The sequence below is a fragment of the Centropristis striata genome, chromosome 1 (genome assembly GCF_030273125.1).
Source record: "Centropristis striata isolate RG_2023a ecotype Rhode Island chromosome 1, C.striata_1.0, whole genome shotgun sequence".
Lineage (NCBI taxonomy): Eukaryota > Metazoa > Chordata > Actinopteri > Perciformes > Serranidae > Centropristis > Centropristis striata.
The window spans coordinates 13251699-13272557 of NC_081517.1; the positions used below are offsets into that span (position 1 = coordinate 13251699).

The window sequence follows — 20859 nt, forward strand, 5'->3', positions numbered from 1 at the left end:
CGACTTATATCCTATGAGAGCTGCTTACATGAAGTCAAAAAAGTTTTGCTTCTGTGCATAAAAAATACCCAGATCTTCCTTAGCTCTTCTGCATCTACTGCCTGTGGAGCAGCGCCCTAAAGATGTGAATAAAATTATTTAATCTTACTGTTCTTCTAGAGTTTCCAAATGTTATTGGATGGAATGGATCAAATTCTGAGTCATTTCGCAGGTTTTGACGTTCCAAAAAACATTTATCTGCTGATGTGTTTTTAATAGATTTGGAGAACAGTAGAGCTCTGGCACAGGCTTATATATACACAATATACTTTTTGGATCTGCTCCCCTTAACATTGTTATCTCAACTTCTTTTGTTAATTAATAGATTGAAGCAAGAGAGACGAATCCACCAAACCGTGTTGCAGTGGTGCAAGTCACTGTAACTCTTTTGGACGAGAATGACAACAGTCCTGTGTTCACCAGTCACAAATACGAGGGGAAAGTGTTTGCAAATCAGACAGAGGGAATGTCCCTGGTCCAGGTGAGAGATTTAAACTGTTTGGTTTTATATTACTAAACATGTATCGAATCTTAGTATTCGAGCAAAATATTCCAAAATACAATTTAAGTCATGTATCAACATAGTTTCTAGGTCAATGATTTTTTCCCCCAGTGCAAGAAACTAGGCAGTTTGTCGACCCTTTAAATTAAAGGATTGGCATTGTTCTTGTTTTTTAAGTCATTTGAATATTGTTCTTATTTTACATAATTGACAAATTTCAATCTCATATTTGTCAAATTCAGAGGTTAAGAGAACTCTCTCTAAATTGTATCATTTTCTGATATAAATAAATAAATATATGTGAAAAGGTAGTACAAGTCCTAAATTCATATTACACTTGAAAGCAGGTTTAGCTTGTATTTTGATTAAAAAAAAATCTCTTTTTAATTGAACATCGTCATCATTTACAGCAGAAATTAAATGTGGAGTTCCTCAGGGTTCAGTTTCGGATCCCTTTCTTTTTTAAGCCTGGCCTCTATTTCTATGCTGATGACACACTGCTTTAACTTACGCCGAACCTTGTTTTTTACCACTTTATTGCATAATTTAAAAAATCTTCTACTTTAGTCTTTCCTTTGACATTGTTATAGTTCTTTTTTTTGGTAATTTTTCTTTATCATCTTTAGAGGTGCTGCTAAGATGACGATTTGTATACTTTAATTAAAAGGTTAAGGCAGAAGATCCAGATGCGGATGAGAACGGGCAGATCAAATACTTTATTGACTTTGGAAACAATGATGACTACTTCTCAATCGGAGAAGACACTGGCGACATCAGGCTGGCTAAAGTCATTCCCCTGGTGGAGAACACGATTTTGCAGTTCCCTCTCTACATAACGGCCAGAGACGGTAGACCTGAACTCTTACTCTCTAAATATCCAGCGCCATTCAAAGCTTGCCAGAAATTGAAGAATCACTTGTTGTGATTGTAATAATTCAGCCAATCAGCACTAAATCATAACTTTTTTAATAGTCTCTTGATACATGTAGTAGGGGGGCTTTTATAACAGATAAACAACATATTTTGAGATGTCCAAAATTTGAGAAAAAAGTCATACTATAGCATGTTGAAATATTTTGTGAAAAAGTCATAAAATTTTAGATGTCCTGATACTCTCAAAATGATGTTATTATGGTCTGTAAATACATGTAGTAGGGGGGCTTATCAAGAAATTACAAAAAACACAATATTTTGAGATGTCCAAAATTTGAAAAATAAGTCATACTAATGAATGCTTCACTAACTAAACCCATTCAAAAGACCCATTGTCTTTGAGATGAGAAGAACCAGAAGACTTATTCATGCAGCACTCTATCAAGAGGCTAAGGGATGTAGCAGTCATGAGTGTGATGATCTGGAAGAGGTGCTAATATTTTAACTAAATATGTGTTCAGGAGAGACGTCATAAAACCTGGTTGGTTTGAGGCTTCATGAGGCCTTGGGGCAGTGTGCATCTGCAAATACATAATCGTGATAAAGCAGGAAAATGTCAGTAAAAAACTTATCACGCTGAGTTTTATAAGTCATTGTGATATTGTTCTCCACCTCTCCCAGGGGGCACCATATCCCGCTCCTCTTCAGCACAGGTGAACATTCGTGCTCCGGGTAACTCAAACCCTCAGTTTATACAGAAGGTGTACCATGGCACTGTAAAAGAAGAGCAGGATCCAGGAGTATTGATTCTTACGGTAAGTTTCCACTAATTTAAGATTGGTCATGTCCATACCTTGGACCTGCCACCTGTTTAACTAATATCCAGTGGTGGAATGTAAGAAGTACATTCACTCACGTGCTGTACTTGCAAGTGCAATTTAGAGGTACTTGCACTTTACTTAAGTATTTCTTTTTTATGTCACTTTATACTCACTGCATTTAGCTGACAGCTTTAGTTACTTTTCAGGTTGAGATTTACCATAAAAACATGATAAATTTGGGGCGTTCCCGGTGGCACACCTGGTAGAGCGCGTACCACAGAGGCATTGTCCCCGTAAGCGGGCGGCCCGGGTTCGAATCCGACTCGGAGCCCTTTCCCGCATGTCTTCCCCTCTGTCTCCCCCTTCACTCTGTACTATCAATAAAGCCCAAAAATGGCCAAAAAAATATCTTTAAAAAAAAAAAAAAACATGATAAATTTAAAGTGATTAGACTTTTTTCTTTTTAATTAAACCACATAACAGTATATTAAATGAGCCTTATAATCCAATATTTGTAATGTAACAATCTGAGTGGGTCCATTGTGCATTATGAGTACTTTTACTTTTGATACTTTAAGTACATTTTGATAATTTTGTACTTTTTACTCATATAGATCTCATATTTACCAAATGCAGAGCTTAAAGGGTGCTGTCTCTAAGTTGTATAACATATTCTGATATAAATAATAAATATTTATTAAAAGGTAGTAAATGTCCTAAATTCACATTGGAAGCAGATTTAGCTTGTATTTTGATTTAAAAAAACAAAAACCTTTTGTTTTTATTTGAACGTCTTCATCACGTGCAGCTGAAATTAAATGTGGAGTTCCTAAGGGTTCAATGTCGGATCCCTTTCTTTTTTAAATCTGGCCTCTTTTTCATTTCTATGCTTGCTAATATTCAAGGTGGATTTGTATTAAGGTGCTCACTGTTGTTCAGAAAGTGGAAAAATAAAGTTATGAATCTCCACAAATTCCATTTAATAAAATCATTTTTTAAATACTGCTCCTCATCTTTTATGTATTCAGGTGACCTTCTACGCATTACCAACTGAGACTCCTGACTTCACAATTCACTCTGAAGCCGACAAGTTCTCCATCTCCTCCAGCGGTGAATTCAGCACTAGAGTGAAGCTCGACTATGACGAGGCTCCTCACAACTACTCTGTGGAAATCTCCATATCTGACGGGGTCACCAGCGACCGTGCAGTGGTGGAGGTTCAGGTCAATGACGTCAATGATAACAGTCCTGTTTTTACCTCCAGTTCTGTCACCAAGTCAGTCCCAGAGGACGCAGAGGTTGGGTCCAATGTTACCGCTGTTGCAGCCACAGACAAAGACAGCAGCTTCAACAAAGAGATCAGGTACTCTCTGAGAGGAGGAGAGGGGAGGTTCTCTGTCCACCCTCTGTCTGGGATGGTGAGTGTGGCGGCAGAATTTGATAGGGAGACCACGGCAGAGTACAACCTGCTGGTGGTGGCTGAAGATCAGGGTCGTCCAGTCCGCTCGGCCACAGCCTCCCTGCTGGTCCTCGTGTCCGACATTAACGATAACGTCCCAGCGTTCTCACAGACCGAGTATCCGGTGGAAGTCTCCGAGGTTTCACCAGTGAGCTCTTTGGTGCTCACGTTATCAGCTGCAGATCCCGATGAAGGAGCCAACGGGAGGGTTACGTACAGTGTTTTCCAGCAGAGTCCGTCATCAGACCCTCCTGTTTTTGAGCTGGACTCTTCCAGCGGGGCTCTGCGGCTGTCTCAGCCTCTGGACTACAGCCAGGTGAAGGAGTACAGACTCCTGGTTCAGGCCTCTGACGGAGGGACTCCCCCTCTGGTTGGAAACAGCTCTGTGGTGGTGAAGGTGAAGGACGTGAACAACAACCCGCCTGAGTTCAGTAAGGAGAGCTACGAAGTGGCCGTCTCTGAGAACCTGGCCAGCGGAGCGTCCATCCTGACCCTGGAGGTCACCGACAGGGACCAGGTGAGTCACCTGCAGCCTGCAGCTCACCTGTCTGTGTAATAATCCCCCTCTTTTCTATTTATTTTCCCCTTTTTTATTTAATGAAAATGTTCACATTTATTTTAAATGCATTTAAAAGGGAATAGAAAAAAATACAGAAAAAAATTAAAAAAATACATTTAAATATAAATTGAAAAAAAAAAATCAATAAACACATTTGAAAATAACTTGAATAAACAAACTGGAATATTTAAAAACGAAGTACATTGGAAAATGAATACAAAGAAACAAATAAAAAATTGAAACCAGAAATATGAATTTATATCATATTTAATTAATGCCTATATTAATTTTAGTATTATTTTGATGCATTTAATTCTATCTCTAATTTATTTATTTATTTATTTTTACTTTTGTCGAGAACAAAATTTCTTAAGCAATGATATTTAAAAAATATTTATATCAAATTTTATTTTGTTCAATAATTAGTTTTTTGAATGAATACTAAATTAAAACAAATTACATCAACATCTCCTGTACTATATTTAGTGCTAATGAGCGAGTTTTACCAAACCAAGATATTAAATACTGTTAATATCTTTATGTTGCATTTCTGTAGTTTGGTCTTTCTTAATCAAAACATCTGCCATTGTAACACAGCCTCTCATCTTGAATTTAAATCCTTTATCAATTCAACTTTTATTCAGACTCAGGGTCCAGATTAAGAACAACAAACCAAACCAAAACATTACCATACATAAAATGAGTTTCATACAAGCCACTTTAAAAGATCGTGTTTAAAAAACGTATATGAATTAATGCACTACAAGCAGACACCTAGACCAGTGTTTCCACAGATGGGATTGGTAACGTGTAGTGCTAAACCTTATACTGGATAAAACCATGATTATTTCATTCTTTGAGTCATTGAGACGGCGGGTGAATTCATACATTAAGTTTGGAGAGTATTCACTATTATTTAGTACATAAAGTTAGTTGTTCCATCATCTGCTTAATCTTTGCCAGGGAGGATTTGTGGGAACGCTGCGGATCCTTCCACAATCTGCTCCTTTCTCTGTCAGCTCTGATGGGACGATCAGAGTAACAAACTCCACAGCTCTGGACAGAGAGACTACTGAGAGCATCGCCTTTCAGGTAACATAGAATCTGAGATTTAGACTTATTTTAAATGGAAAGTCTATCTGAGAAAAATCAATTCATCTTAGAGCAGCTGTGCCTGTTCCTCCTGTAGTAACACGTTTTATGACCTGATTGATCCCTCTGTGTATTGTGTCTCTTTATAACCTTTTAAACAGACCTTTAAGAAGGAGCTTGATCAAATATTTTTCGACCATGCATGCAAGCATCTCATACATATTAGACGAAGCAAAACCCAAATAACAGCTGAGCTACACTCATTGAAACAAAATATCTGAATTTCCCAACTCAAGGTCCACTTACTGCCTTTTTCCCCCAGAGATTTAAATGTATAAATGTAATGTATAAATGGATTTAGCTTGGTTGTCATGTAGGTGGATCTTGGCATTTTGAATTTATTTGTAGCACTTATAGGACCTCTTGTCTTGACTCCATGCTAGACCTTAAGAATTGTAGTTTGACTAAACATTCCTAAATTAATGTCCACTGACTAGCTTTCAACCTCATGACCTGTACAGTTGGAAAAAGTACTCAGATTACCTAAGTAAAAGTAGCAATACCACCGTATACCACCTGTTGCAAGTTAAATTTAGCTTTAAAAAACTCACTTTAGTAAAATAAAGCTCTCAGCTCTTTAACCCAAATGATATTTTTAATGCTAAAATATAATTATTATTGTTATTTATGAATTTATAAATTTACTTCTTTTTTTTTTTTTTTTTACAAAAAACCCTGTAAAAATAGTAAAGAACATTCTTTTGATTGATAAAGAGTCAAAATTTTTTTATTTACTTGCATTCTTGAAGAGAAAAATGAGTTTTAGTGGTTGAATGTTCTGCTTGATTAATTTCTGACCTCTGGCTCAAATCTGGCTATAAAAAAGTGAATTCACTTTGTTATTTGACAAATCGATAACATTTTTAGTTTTAAACAAGATTTTGAAAGATTGCTAAAATATTTATGTTTTCTCATTTTTATGACAGGTGGTCTCATAAATTTGTTAAGCACTGTACAGTCATGGAAACAATTATCAGACCACCCTTGTTTTCTTCAATTTCTTGTTCATTTTAATGCCTGGTACAACTAAAGGTACATTTGTTTGGACAAATATAGTAACAACAAAAATAGCTCATAAGAGTTTAATTTAAGAGCTGATATCTAGACATTTTCCATGGTTCCCTTGATAATAACCAAAATCATTATCAAGAAAACCATGGAAACTGGCAAGATATTGGCTCTTAAATTAAACTCTTATGAGCTATTTTTGTTGTTATTTTTGTTGCTATTTTTGTGTATTTGTCCAAACAAATGTACCTTTAGTTGTACCAGGCATTAAAATGAACAAGACATTGAAGAAAACAAGGGTCTAATAATTTTTCAATGACTGTATGTGAGTGTTTTTAGGTGGATTTTAACTTAAGTAACTAAAGATCTGCACCAATGTTGTTATGCGCTCTTGCTGAAATGCTCCAAAGTTTGATCTTGTGTCATATGATAAGCTGAAGGTTCAAAGCTGAGACCTTCTGATCACATATAAAAATCTGTTCGGGCGCCTGCTGAAGCTGGCACCTCATGTCTGTTTCCACATGGACAAGTTGTGGGAGCAGTTGTGTTATAAACGGACCTGATCACATCCTGAGACGTTATTTATTCTCTTCTCCATCATAAAGGTTGAAGCGATGGAGACGGAACCTCCCAAACACGTTACGACTGCGAATGTGACCGTGACTCTTCTGGACGAGAACGACAACAGCCCTAAATTCACCAGCAGCGAGTACGAGAGCAAAGTTTTCACCAATCAGACGGAAGGGATGCTGCTTGTGAAGGTGAGGAGTCTGCACTGTGTTATTCAGATTCACATGTTTTAGGTTAAAAAAATTCACACCTAGATTTTAATAATTTGATATCCTTCAATTGTAACCATCAATCATTGATTCAAAGTCAATATAAACTTCCCTTACATACTCTCAGAGATCTGTAGTTTATCTGTAAGTGATTCTCCACATCCTGTAGATAAGCTCATAACAAAAAACACTGCTTTTATTTAACCCTTTATGTCCGCCAGAGCAGATCTTTACATTTTTACATGCTGTAGTGACATTTTTGAAACATTTTCATATGCTATACAGCAATACAATCCTTACATCCCACATTTTAATAGTCTGTATTGACTTATGTCCATATTAATGAAATAAATTGCTAAAAAGTGCAAAAAACACCGACTAAATATGAAAATGTTTTTTTCCTATATATTTTTCTAAATACAGAAATGTCACAGTTGTACCCCTCAACAGTGTAAATGGAAAAAAAGTTGTACAAAATCATTTTAAACCACAGGAAAATTATTTTGAGTGTGTTCATAACTTACTTTTTGAAATACACAATTTTTTTATAAACTAAAACAAAAAAGAAAAAAAAGAAAATTGTACACAATTTGCAAAAACATAGCATGTACATTAAAATAAACTATTTACAATAGCGCAATCAAATCTTTTAAGTGTGTAGGGAATGTGTGTCTAAGTGTTTTATTGTGAAGGAGCAAGAGATAAAAAAGAGCAAAAGCGAAAGTGAATAGAGGTGTGAATCAGCGTATCAGCCCCACTATATGATTTTATCCCAATACTTGAGTCACGATACGATATTATTGAGATTTTAAGCATTTTGCTATACAATATATTGTGATTTTACAGTTTAACTGCATTTTGTGTGCACAAAATTAAAGTCAATCAAGAATTGTTTTGTCCAATAAGAGAAAATTCTCAGTCTATTCATCTCACTTCAGTCTTTTTATTTGTCCACAATGAGAGTCAAACCCACAGACTGACCAACAAAGTATTCAGTCAAACTGAACTGAACTGATATCAAACATGTATGGACGACAACAACTGCAGCATTTTATCACATTTTCAAAAACAACAAGCTTCACTGCTTTCAAGTTTTTTTTTTTAATTAAGCAGAAAAAAAGCAGAACTTTGCAGCATTAGTTTGACAACTTCACGACACACATGACGCCTATAGATTCCTTACATCTTCTAGTTTCATATGATACCAGGATCTCCAGGATATTCCTAAAAGTGAGCTCAAAAACGGCAAAAATACAGACAGCCTGCAAGCCATCGGAACACTAAGTATCGTTACTTGGCGGCCATGAATCGATGTAATATTTCCATGCAAAATAGACTATGACTGTATCGATTTTTTCCCCCAACTCTATCACCAAAAGACGTCTTTCCGCAGAAAAATGACATCTCCCGGGAAAATGACATCACTTCCTGTTATTTGGTTGTGTTGTTTTTACTGGATTTCTACAAACCCATTTGTGTAAGGAAACAGCACTCTGGGACACAATGCATGTGTGATATATAGAGGTAAAACCTGCGGTTTTATATGCAAAAAGAATTATTGCTCTGTCTCATTGGGTTGTAATTCTACTGGTATTTAAAAATACATATGCAAATGAGTTTGTGGGTTAATGATATTTTTTCTTCTGCAATGTTTTTCAAAGCTTGAGGCAGAAGATCCAGATGCAGGAGTCAACGGACAGATCAAATACTCCATCAACTTTGGGGATCCAAACGGCTTCTTCTCCATTGATGAGAACAGCGGAGCAATCACTCTGACCAAAACTATTCCAGTGGACGCTCATCAAACCACAGAGTTCTTACTGTTTGTTACAGCCAAAGATGGTACAGTACGGTTCATGTGGACAGGATTTTGTTTATTTTTAATAATTTCAGTCGAGTGGAGTCCCTTTGAAGTCATGATGATGTTCTTTTCCTCCTTCAGGAGGCGTAGTGTCCCGCTCCACCTCAGCGCAGGTGGAGATTCTCGCTGTTGGAGACACAAAACCACAGTTCACTCAGAGCAGCTACAGCTGCACCACAGACGAAGAGAGAGACCCAGGAACGGTGATCCTCAAGGTGAACTTCTCTACACAGGCTGTCATCAGAATATTACACCTTCTTATCCGTAACTGCATCCCACATCGGACAGCTTTTGGCATTCTATCAAAATTTCACATTAACTACTAATATAAATCATCATGTTATGTTTCCAGTTAATTAAGTGGTGTGAAACTAGAGTCTAAGTTATTATCTTTTAAACCGTATAGCGTTTTAACCTTATACGTTAGCCTCGGTTTACCAGACTCGGTAAAAGGACGCTAACGCCGGTGAATTAGCATATGCACTAACTGTATCCCAAATCAGACACTTGGATCTCCTCGTTGTAAGATAGTGAGAGCTGCTGAGTTTTTCGGGGGAAATTGGATGTTTCTGGGTACGCCAAATAAAAAACTCTGTTATCAACACACCTGGACCGTACTTCTGTCCTTCACAATAAAATACAGTACAGTAAAAATACAGATGTACTGTTAAGATCGTTGCCCGAGTGTTCTTACTGCTTTTTCTCAGCAGAGTTACTTTCGTATTGTAATTAGACATGTAAACCTCTGTGTACATAAATTAAATTTCACCCATAGATTGTTAAATATGTATAAATCTATTATACCTCCACTGGTGGTGCCGATCTCAAATTGACCATGAAACACCGGAAAGTGTGGCATTGCAGATGTGTCTGATCAGGGATATAAGCGCGAAACGGTGTCCGATGTAGGATACAGTTACTATAGAACTTTATGTATCCCTATGGGAAATTATTAGAATATAAACTAATATCCAAAGCAAGTTTTTAATTCATAATTATAAATTATTTGATTTAAAGCACTTGTTTTTTATAGAGAAACAATGTAATTTATTATTGGTTAAAGGTGAGGAATTTTTGTTTTATTTGTTGTAGTTGGTGATGGTTCAAAGTTGGTTAGAATGACCAAAAGTCTAAAACAATAGAGGACAAACCAGGAGTTTGAGTTTGACTGAACAGTTAAATATCAAGTTTTTTGCTCTTGTAAATGGTCCATGTCTGTTGATTGGAAGCCCAAGAGTAAACACAACCGGAGAAAAAAGTCTGACTTAATGCTGCAAGCCTTTATTTAGGTCACAGGTAAAGTTATGCAGCGCTGGACTGACATTGATCTCACAGGATCCCAGTCAGAATGAGCCCCGTTTTTTGTAATAATTCACATTTTATCTTCTTTGGCCCGTCCTGTAAAGATTGGACTTGCACACAACAAGTTCTATTGGCCAGTTGCGAATGGCATGCACAGGCCAACAGCTGTCCATGCCCCGCACGATGTTAGTGTGTGTGTGTGTGTGTGTTGTCTTACAGGCCAACTATGAGTTACAAAACCTAAACATGATAAAATACAGCTTGTAGTCACATATTGCTTCTGTGGGAACACAAACTCACAGGCCTGTGGGAAAGAGATTATAAAATGCAAAAGCAAAGTGGAAAGCTACTCTGGTGCACAGCACATCTGGAGCAGGCAGGGTAAATCCAAAGCCTCTCTGTTGGAGTGTTTGACCTTCATGTTTGATATTTTTTTAAATGTATTTATTCAGGTGGACTTCCTTGCAAAAGGAGAGATTCCTGTGACACTTTGTGTTGAGACAGAAGCCGACAAGTTCTCCATCTCCTCCAGCGGTGAATTCAGCACTAGAGTGAAGCTCGACTATGACGAGGCTCCTCACAACTACTCTGTGGAAATCTCCATATCTGACGGGGTCACCAGCGACCGTGCAGTGGTGGAGGTTCAGGTCAATGACGTCAATGATAACAGTCCTGTTTTTACCTCCAGTTCTGTCACCAAGTCAGTCCCAGAGGACGCAGAGGTTGGGTCCAATGTTACCGCTGTTGCAGCCACAGACAAAGACAGCAGCTTCAACAAGGAGATCAGGTACTCTCTGAGAGGAGGAGAGGGGAGGTTCTCTGTCCACCCTCTGTCTGGGATGGTGAGTGTGGCGGCAGAACTTGATAGGGAGACCATGGCAGAGTACAACCTGCTGGTGGTGGCTGAAGATCAGGGTCGTCCAGTCCGCTCGGCCACAGCCTCCCTGCTGGTCCTTGTGTCCGACATCAACGATAACGTCCCAGCGTTCTCACAGACCGAGTATCCGGTGGAAGTCTCCGAGGTTTCACCAGTGAGCTCTTTGGTGCTCACGTTATCAGCTGCAGATCCCGATGAAGGAGCCAACGGGAGGGTTACGTACAGTGTTTTCCAGCAGAGTCCGTCATCAGACCCTCCTGTTTTTGAGCTGGACTCTTCCAGCGGGGCTCTGCGGCTGTCTCAGCCTCTGGACTACAGCCAGGTGAAGGAGTACAGACTCCTGGTTCAGGCCTCTGACGGAGGGACTCCCCCTCTGGTTGGAAACAGCTCTGTGGTGGTGAAGGTGAAGGACGTGAACAACAACCCGCCTGAGTTCAGTAAGGAGAGCTACGAAGTGGCCGTCTCTGAGAACCTGGCCAGCGGAGCGTCCATCCTGACCCTGGAGGTCACCGACAGGGACCAGGTGAGTTAAATCACCTTAAATTAATTAAAAGTTTTCCACTCTATGAGATCAGACTCTTTGTGTGCTTATGTTTTATCTAATAGATGTTAAGACTCAGATTGAAACACAGATGAGTGAACTCTTACAGTTTGGACTTTGGCAGCGCTGCTTGATAGTAATTTCTCAAGTGTTACTGTATGTTATATCAGATAAGCATCTGCTGCTGTTTCAGTGCTGATCATTAACTCTGACCGTGGTGTTTAACACCTTATCTTCTCCCTCAGGGTGGATTCTCCAACGGTTACTTCATCTACACCAACGACACCTTTGACATTAACAAAGAAGGTGTAGTCTCGCTGAGGAAGGACGTCACCTTGGACAGAGAGACAAAGGACAGCTACGTATTCCAGGTACAAACATGACACACTCACATCTCACATCACCTGGTTTCTGCCTCTTCCAATAAGTATAAACTTTACAGATGTCCCGTAGTCATCTATGAGAGAAAAACAGTTTACATCTTTCTCTACAACTTGAGATATTCATGTTACCAATGTGCAGTTTTCTTGTGCAGTATTTCTTATCTCTGGTGTTTATATCTGCCTACATCATGTGTATGTCATTGTTCTATTTAGTATTATTGTTGATATTATTCTATAATTTTATATCCTTGTTTAATATTTGTTTTATATTTATGCTTTTTTTGTTTATACTGATCCTTCTTTCTGCTATCCACTTGCTGCTGCAACAGTGCAATTTCCACATCATGAGACCAATAAAGATTTATCTTATTTTAACTCTAAAACAATGCATGTAAGTTCCAATTTACACTTCATTTCGTTCTTAACGTGAGGCATTCTGTGTTGTCCATGCAACAACCTATACTGTGTCATAGGTGCAGATACAATCCTCCCAAATATACTCGTTATTAACATTATAATGTCCTCCCATCTTTTTTTTAATGTTTTAGGGTTTTCAAAGACTATAACAACCCTGTAAAAAGTTTTTGGACAACAGCTAAAGATCCTGTCCATGCAAAAGTCCTTGAAGAGAGCTGAAGCAGTTAAATGTGTGCTCCTCTGAGATCATGATGTTCTCCATGTCTGTATTTAGGTGGTGGCGGTGGATCAGGTCCCTGACGGTCTCAGTTCCACAGCTCAGCTCAACATCACCATCCTAGACTACAACGACAACGCCCCACAGTTCCCGAACATCCCGGACCCCCTCGAGATCCCCGAGGGCGACTACTCTGAGAAAAATCCGGGAGAAGTTTTCTCCATTGTGCCCACGGACGCCGACCTCGGCCCGAACGGAGAGGTCACCCTCTCCCTCTCCTCCCCTCACCCACTCTTCAGATTCAGAGAGGTGAGGCCAGGAGAGAGAGAGCGAGAGAGAGAGTGATAGAGCGAGAGAGAGAGAGTGAGAGAGAGCGTGAGCATTAGAGAGGTAGAGTGAGAGCACGAGGAAGAGCGCGAGAGTGAGAGAGCAAGAGCATGAGAGAGAGAGATGGAGAGAGAGAGAGTGCGAGTGAGTGAGCAAGAGTGAGTTAGATCGAGAGAGAGTGCGTGTAAGGGAGAGAGAGCGAGCAAGAAAGAGCATGAGAGTGAGAGCGCGAGAGAGGGTGCGAGAGCGAGCAAGAGAGTGAGAAAGAGAGTGAGAGAGAGCGAGAGAGACAGACAGGACTGCAGGATGTTTTCTGTGCTGTTGTGTCCCTGCTCTGAGGTCACGTGTTGTGCTGCAGGATGGGATGCTGCTGGCGGTTGGTACTTTGGATCGGGAGAGCAGAGAAACATATGAGCTGCTGGTGAAGGCTACAGACAGAGGCAGCCCACAGAGAGAGGTGATCACAATCAGAAAGATCTTTAATTGTTGTGTTTCCATCAGTGATTTTCTCTGAACCTCCAAGATTCTCATGAGAAAAGCATGATGGAAACACTAAAATTTTATAAAACTTTCAATAATGCGCAAAAAAGTTTTGCAATCACTTGAGGTGTTTTTTGTCTTTTTAAAAAATAGTTAATGTGCTAAACGGGAGATGGAAACTTTTTATGGACGTACCAAACATTTAACTCACATGACTGATCAACAGTTTCCTCTGACATGAAAGAACTATTAGAAGTTGAATCTAATTCCTGAAGACTTCTCTCCATTTTCTCTCCGACCAGCAACATCTTTTTGTCGTTGTTTTCTATCTTCTTCTTTTCCCGTTTACTACCAGATTGTCTGCTGGCCAAATTATGTAGCAGCTTTGTTTGTTCAATCTGAACCAGCTGATGGAAACAAATTTTTTTAATGCCATATTTCAAAATTTACTTTTAAAATTCTCTTTCAACTTTAGTATAATGGCACTAGCCATGTTTCCATTAAAGTACAATTAAATTGTGTGTGTGTGTATATATATATATATATATTAGACCACCCTTGTTTTCTTCAATTTCTTGTTCATTTTAATGTCTGGTGACAACTAAATGATAACAACAAAAATAGCTCATAAGAGTTTAATTTAAGAGCTGATATCTAGCCATTTTCTATGGTTATATATATATATATATATATATATATATATATGTACATAGATCATAGATTTAAATAATTTGCATTGTAATTAATGCTCCAAAGATAATAAAGAATAAATAACTTAAGACTGAAACCTCTTTCACTGACTCGTGTGCACCAGAACGTCACCACCATCAGAGTTCGTCTCATCGACGTCAACGACAACACGCCTGAGTTCAGCTCCAGCAGCTTCGTCAGCAGCGTCCTCCTGAAAGATGCAGCGGATGGGAAGCTGCTGCTGACGCTGTCCGCCACCGACAAGGACGCCGGGAACAACTCGCTCCTCAGCTACAGGTCAGTTCACATGACGTTAATACCACTGACAACACATTTAAAAAGTCATGCTGGAATCAAAGTCCTGGTGAAACTGTTTCATCTCTAATAGTTGATCAGTAACAGGTTAGGACTCTTTATCAAGCCTGAATTATATTATCTTTTCTGCTGTTGCAGCTTCTCTGCAGGAAGTTCTCCATATTTGGCCTTAGACAGTGAGACCGGGGACGTGACCTTGACCTCTGAGGTTGCTGATGTCACAGAGGACACCACGCTGGTGCTGACAGCGAAGGCTGAAGATCACGGCAAGCCTCCTCTGAGCTCCACAGGTCAGTCTGAGGGCACTCGGGACTTTTAATCAACGTTAGTGAACTCAAAGTGTTTTCGGACCAAACTTGGAGCTCCACAGACAACTACATACCTCGAAGGGCTTTTATTTGTATTTATTGTAACCTCCAATTAGCTAGATGCTTTTTTTCTTCAAGTAGTTTCTTCCAGCCCTTTTGAAAAACCAAGATGAAAACACACCAACTTCCACAAAACTAAAGTCTCAACGCAGTATTCATTAATTTACTGTTTATCAGACAAATGGGGCAAGAATTAGTTAGTTAGAGCAGCTTGCAGCCCCTCCGCCTCACTCCAAGCTGCTAGGAAACTATTTCACTTTGAGAAGAGAGGACCGCAGCTCCGGATACAGACTGCTTTCACAACCCAAAGTTTAGTCCATTTTAATCAAACTTTGGTGGTTAAATCCTTGTTCTGGTTCATTTGGTCTCTTGTGAACGCTCCAGTCGTACTCTGGTTTGGTCCCAGACCTCCTGTGTGAGGCTCTCCAACCCTAGTGCGGTTCAATTCACTGTGAACAGAATCCGAGCCGATAAAAGGAAATGAAGCATGGCATTTTTCATGATTTTGAACGACATAGTAGTGAACGACATTCCATACTATCTTTTTGTTCATCACCCATGCTATAGTATGTCGATTTTTTGTCAAATTTTAAGATGCCTAAAATGCTTAAAATGGGTCAATTACAGTCTGTTGATACAAATCAGAGCATAATATGGCCATAAATGACAAAAAAACAACATATTATGGAATGCCCGAAACTGAAAGATTCTTACTCTTCTTAACGAGCCGCCGGACCCCGCCGCTTGTTAAGAAGAGTAAGAACGAGTCTCCAAAAGTCTCCGATTATACCAGAAAACGTTGCTGGATTTGTGCCCAGTTGCCTTTTTGAAAAATAGTTGCTAAGGGGGTCTGAAAAATCGCTAAATATAGCAACAAAGTAGCTAAGTTGGCAACACTGCTTCGCTGGCTTTTACAAATGGCGTCGAGTACTACGTCACAATCTGCTTAGCGTTCTATCCAATCACCAACCAGGCTTTTTTCAGGGGAGAAAAACGGCCTTGCTCTTCTTTTTTTTAAAGATTATTTTTTGGGCATTTTACTGCTTTATTAGATAGAGACAGATAGAAAGGGGGAGACAGAGGGGAAGACATACAGCAAAGGGACCTCAGGCCGGATTCGATCCCGGGTCCGCTGCAGCAAGCACACGGCCTTCATGGTAAGCGCTCTACCAGTGTGAGCCACCGGGACGCCCCGGCCCTGCTCTTCTACAGGACAGAAAAAAGTCACGTCAAAAGACCACTCACGACGCCTCAGATCATCCAGTATTTATGTTCACTTTAAACTGTTTCATTAAAACTACTTGTGATATGCCATATTTGGCTTTGACTTTGACTGAACATTTGCTCTCACTTTGGGATAAAAATATCGGGATATATATATTATATATCAATAATCAATATCCTAATGAATGTTATATGTGGTGTTTGCTGCAGCTCGTGTCGTGGTGAACCTGCGGTTGGTCAGTCTGGTGGAGGTCGTGGCCTTCTGGAGCTCCTCCTACAACTTCAGCCTGCCTGAGAACGGGCCGGCGGAGACGCTGGCGGGGGAGGTCATGGCGTCCTCGGGAAGCGACCTGTACGATGTCGCCTACACACTGAAAACACACACCGACCTGTTCTCCGTGGACGCCGGCGGAGCCGTCCGGACCCGAGCACCGCTGGACAAAGAAGAGCAGGAGTGGTATTTTCTAGATGTGGAGGCAGTGGACACCAGGACCCCCCCAACATCAGCAGTCACAATGGTATGATCCGATCATAATATGTGATGTTGATCCTACTGGCATGTTTACATCCGGTGATACTGATTATTGAAGATTATTGAAAAACTCCCTCTGAAACCTCAGCAATGTTTCAAAAGAACATCCCAAAACTTGAGAAACTGCTCAGAATGTCAACGTGTCCTAAATAATTTATTTCTCAGCATCTGTAGCTGATAGACATGATCTAAAAACCATTTATAAGCTTAAACTCTTTGCTTTAACGGTAAAACATTGCCTTGTCCTAAAAAGCATTAACTTTTTCTTTTTTTTAATCTATAAACATCTCAAATAAATCGGAACAATTATCAAAGTTCTCAGCCTTTGTAGCACATAGAAACATTTAACATTTAAACCATCAATAAACAACAAAAAATAATGAAAACTGTGGCACATACAAAACAGACCCACAAGAAAGTAGCAGACATATTTTTAGTAAAACAAACAGAAGTTTCAAAAATATATTATATGGTTTTGTACCATCACTGTCTAAGCTACTTATGACAGACTGATGAGTTTATTTTGAAGGGATTATTGCAGATGTCTGGGATTTTGAGACAGATTTTCTTTCCGTTGAACAGAACCTAAAAGTTTTCTATGCAGGTGCATTTGTTTCACACCATTGACTGTATAAATAATGGACGTAGTCCCCGTGACGTCACCCGTTGGTTTGTGGCCCGTTTGAGGCATCGAGTTTAGTGTTACACAGGAGCGAGAGGGATCTGATGACACTGACTACACGCCTCTCTCTTCATGTTAGCATTAACTGGAGCATTAATTGGTTAGTTTTGGCAAAAAACAAAAACTAAATGTACATTACTTACCTGAAAAATGAACAGTGACTCCTTGGAGTGTCTGTTAGTCCAACCAAACGCTGAACAAGACATTTTACTGAACAAAACGTTCAAATAAAATCATTAAGTGAAAATACAGTGAAAGGGTCAAAGTTATGAGACCAAACCGCTAAACGTCCTTTTTTTATATCTATATAATGTTATATATAACTTTATTGACATGTTGCCGTGGATACGCATTGTTCTGCTTCTCTCCTGATGACGGCTCGCCTTGTCAGTGACCTGTCAATCAAAGGTAGTCACGCCCCAAATCATACAATTATTTTTCTTCTATTTTCTTCTAAATGGGGCCATTATTAGAACTATTGACATCAAATTGTGTTGAAGAAGATTTTTTACTAGCGATTGAGACTATAGTGTTGTCCTAAAAAAAATATTGAGGTAATAAATCAAGTAAGAAGTTTCTCATTTTGTATTGAAATAAATGGACCCAAATGCTTTTGCAGCTGTCAGCGCCTCCTGCTGGAATTTTCAGTAAAATGCAGCTTAAGGCACCCCCTGGTTTGCCTCCCTGCTCAGACCTGGAGGTTGCCGCTTAGTTCAAACCCAGAAATCCTGGGAGAAATGGTTTCATGTCTTTTTCAGCAGTGAAATTCTCTCCAGTAATGTGACATGTTTCTTCTCTCCCTCAGGTCAGAGTTCAGGTGGAGGACGTGAACGAAGCTCCGCAGTTCCTCTCTGAGGATTATAAAGCTTCTGTGTTCAGCATTGCCCCGTACAAAACCTCCGTCATCAGTGTCAAGGTAAGCACGCCCAGCTGCTGTCAGTTTCCATTCGTCAGAACGTATCCTCGTGAGACACGATCCTGTAATAAACCGTCAGATAAGAGGTGAGGCTGCATTGATCTTCTCTGTGCTGTGTGACGACTGCAACAGTGATAAACAGTAGCTGTGGACTTTGAGCTGAAACCCAGCAGGTGTTTCACTCAGTGATGTGGCTCATCCCCAACCCCCCCCCCTCAACAAATCTTACTCTGTTGACCCACTCCTAAGGTGCTTACAGGATATTAAAGCTTGGATGTCTTCGATTTTTTTAAGTTTTAATGAAAAAAAGATTGAAGTCATGGTCTTTGGTAGCACTTCTGTGACCCCCCCTGGTTGATCTGGGTTCTTTGGCACAGTATCAAAAGCCAAGTGTGAGCAATCTGGGGGTTAAAGTGGAAGCTGACCTTAAATTTGACAGCCAGATTAAAGCTGTGGTGAAGTCCAGCTTCTTCCAGTTACGGCAGCTGGCCAAAATAAAACCACTCCTGCAAACACGGCACTTTGAGACTGTGATCCATGCCTTCGTGACAACTCGGCTGGATTACTGCAATGCACTTTATATGGGGGTTTGTGGGTCCTCCATAGCCCGACTTTAACTTGTACAAAATGCTGCTGCACGTCTTTTAACTGGCACAAGAAAGTATGAACACATTTCACCTGTTTTAGCTTCACTGCACTGGCTGCCCGTCTATTTTAGGATTCATTTTAAAATTATTTTATTTGCTTTTAAGCCTTGAATGGCCTTGCCCCACCTTACCTCTCTGAGCTGCTACACCCCTACACTCCCAACCGGTCTCTCAGGTCAGCTGGCCAGCTGCTCCTGGTACCAGAGCTAGGCTGAAGCTCAGAGCAGCCAGCGTTTGCCATCGCAGCTCCAAAACTTTGGAATGAATTGCCGCTGCACATTACAGGCCTCCTCACTGTCTCATTTTAAATCTCTTCTCTTTGGCTTTTAACACCACATAGAGTGTTGATTTTATGATTTTATGTGTATACATGCATATTTTATTTTGTGCGGGCAGTGCATTTTATGTATTTTTAATTTATTCAATTTTTATTCTATTTTATCTTATTGTATACCTTGTGCTTGCTATAAACGTGCTACATAAACAAAGTGGATTGGATTGGATTGTCACTGAGCTCAGGGAGGAACCGATCTTTATCTCAAGTTTATCAAACCGGTTTCACTCAGTCATCTCTACCTGCAAACTAACATACTGCCCACTGTAAATGATTAAGCCTTCTAAATAACTCGGTGTGATATGAGCCGTTTCAGGGCTTTTTTTGAGCTCTTTTTACATTCTGTGTCCTTGTATTTCTCTGCAATATATAAAATCTCTATAAATCTATAAGTCCTGCAGCTCTGTGGAATCAGAACAACTCAAACATGTCTTTGTGCATAATAACACAGTTAGAATGACAGAAATCATTAAAGATAATAAATTCAAGTTGAATTTTTTTGATAAATATTTTTTTTTTCAAAATTGGAATAAAATGGAATTCATATATAAACACTTTTCAAAGAAAAGGAAAAAAAGAGTTTTCTCCGCATATTTTACATATTGAAGTATTGTCATGTTTCCAGCCTCTCCTGTCCTCTCCTCTCTGCTCTGTGTAAACAGCCTCTCCTGTCCTCTCCTCTCTGCTCTGTGTAAACAGCCTCTCCTGTCCTCTCCTCTCCGCTCTGTGTAAACAGCCTCTCCTGTCCTCTCCCCTCGGCTCTGTGTAAACAGCCTCTCCTGTCCTCTCCTCTCTGCTCTGTGTAAACAGCCTCTCCTGTCCTCTCCTCTCTGCTCTGTGTAAACAGCCTCTCCTGTCCTCTTCTCTCTGCTCTGTGTAAACAGCCTCTCCTGTCCTCTCCCCTCGGCTCTGTGTAAACAGATTTTCAGTGAATATTTGTCACGTGACCGTTGGTCTCAGCAGAATCAATCATGTCTTCACAGTGTCTCTGAGGAGCAGAATGTAATGTTTTTAACAGGATCTGGTTAGTGCAAACACTTTATTTTAAATGACACATGTCGAATAAAGAGATTCTGACACAAACATCAACATTTTAACATAAGTTTTGGTAATTTTTTCTAAAGGAAACTTTCGCACCTATGACTTGTTCAGGTCAAATTCTGACAATAATGTTTTTATAGTTTCTTGCTATGATAAACGGTGTATTTTTGCCGATCTTCTAAAGAAAACATGCGTTCCTGATTTATGATGTTTGAGTTCAAGATGAAGTAAAGTAAATAGATATTTGTGTCCAAACCTCCAGGCTTCAGACCCGGACGTGGGTGAAGAGGGTCAGCTGGTCTACAGTCTGACAGGAGGCCATCCGTACTTTGACGTGGATCCGTCCTCGGGTCTGGTGTACGTGGTCTCAGCCGAGGCTCTGGCCGGAACGACGGCTGGAGTGGAGGTGAAGGTTGAAGACCCCAGAGGGCTCCATGCTACGATCTCAGTGGAGGTGAGTGTGGAGGCCTGGGTGGAGTGGTTCACAGAGCTAGAGCAAAATGTTCCAGCATC

General features: G+C 39.8%; 1 protein-coding gene across 1 annotated transcript in view; it reads left to right on the forward strand.

The window, feature by feature from the left end:
- The window catches only part of LOC131972083 (protocadherin Fat 4), a 30936-nt gene that overhangs the window by 4546 nt on the left and 5531 nt on the right, over positions 1 to 20859 (forward strand). Inside the window, exons 6-22 of the mRNA XM_059333844.1 lie at positions 365 to 520; positions 1209 to 1389; positions 2096 to 2229; positions 3264 to 4211; positions 5217 to 5345; positions 7019 to 7174; positions 8854 to 9034; positions 9135 to 9268; positions 10808 to 11755; positions 12019 to 12144; positions 12848 to 13099; positions 13476 to 13574; positions 14412 to 14584; positions 14741 to 14892; positions 16405 to 16712; positions 18214 to 18324; positions 20609 to 20800. Coding sequence (XP_059189827.1) covers positions 365 to 520; positions 1209 to 1389; positions 2096 to 2229; positions 3264 to 4211; positions 5217 to 5345; positions 7019 to 7174; positions 8854 to 9034; positions 9135 to 9268; positions 10808 to 11755; positions 12019 to 12144; positions 12848 to 13099; positions 13476 to 13574; positions 14412 to 14584; positions 14741 to 14892; positions 16405 to 16712; positions 18214 to 18324; positions 20609 to 20800 — 4380 coding nt within the window. The remainder of the gene's footprint in view (positions 1 to 364; positions 521 to 1208; positions 1390 to 2095; positions 2230 to 3263; positions 4212 to 5216; positions 5346 to 7018; positions 7175 to 8853; positions 9035 to 9134; positions 9269 to 10807; positions 11756 to 12018; positions 12145 to 12847; positions 13100 to 13475; positions 13575 to 14411; positions 14585 to 14740; positions 14893 to 16404; positions 16713 to 18213; positions 18325 to 20608; positions 20801 to 20859) is intronic.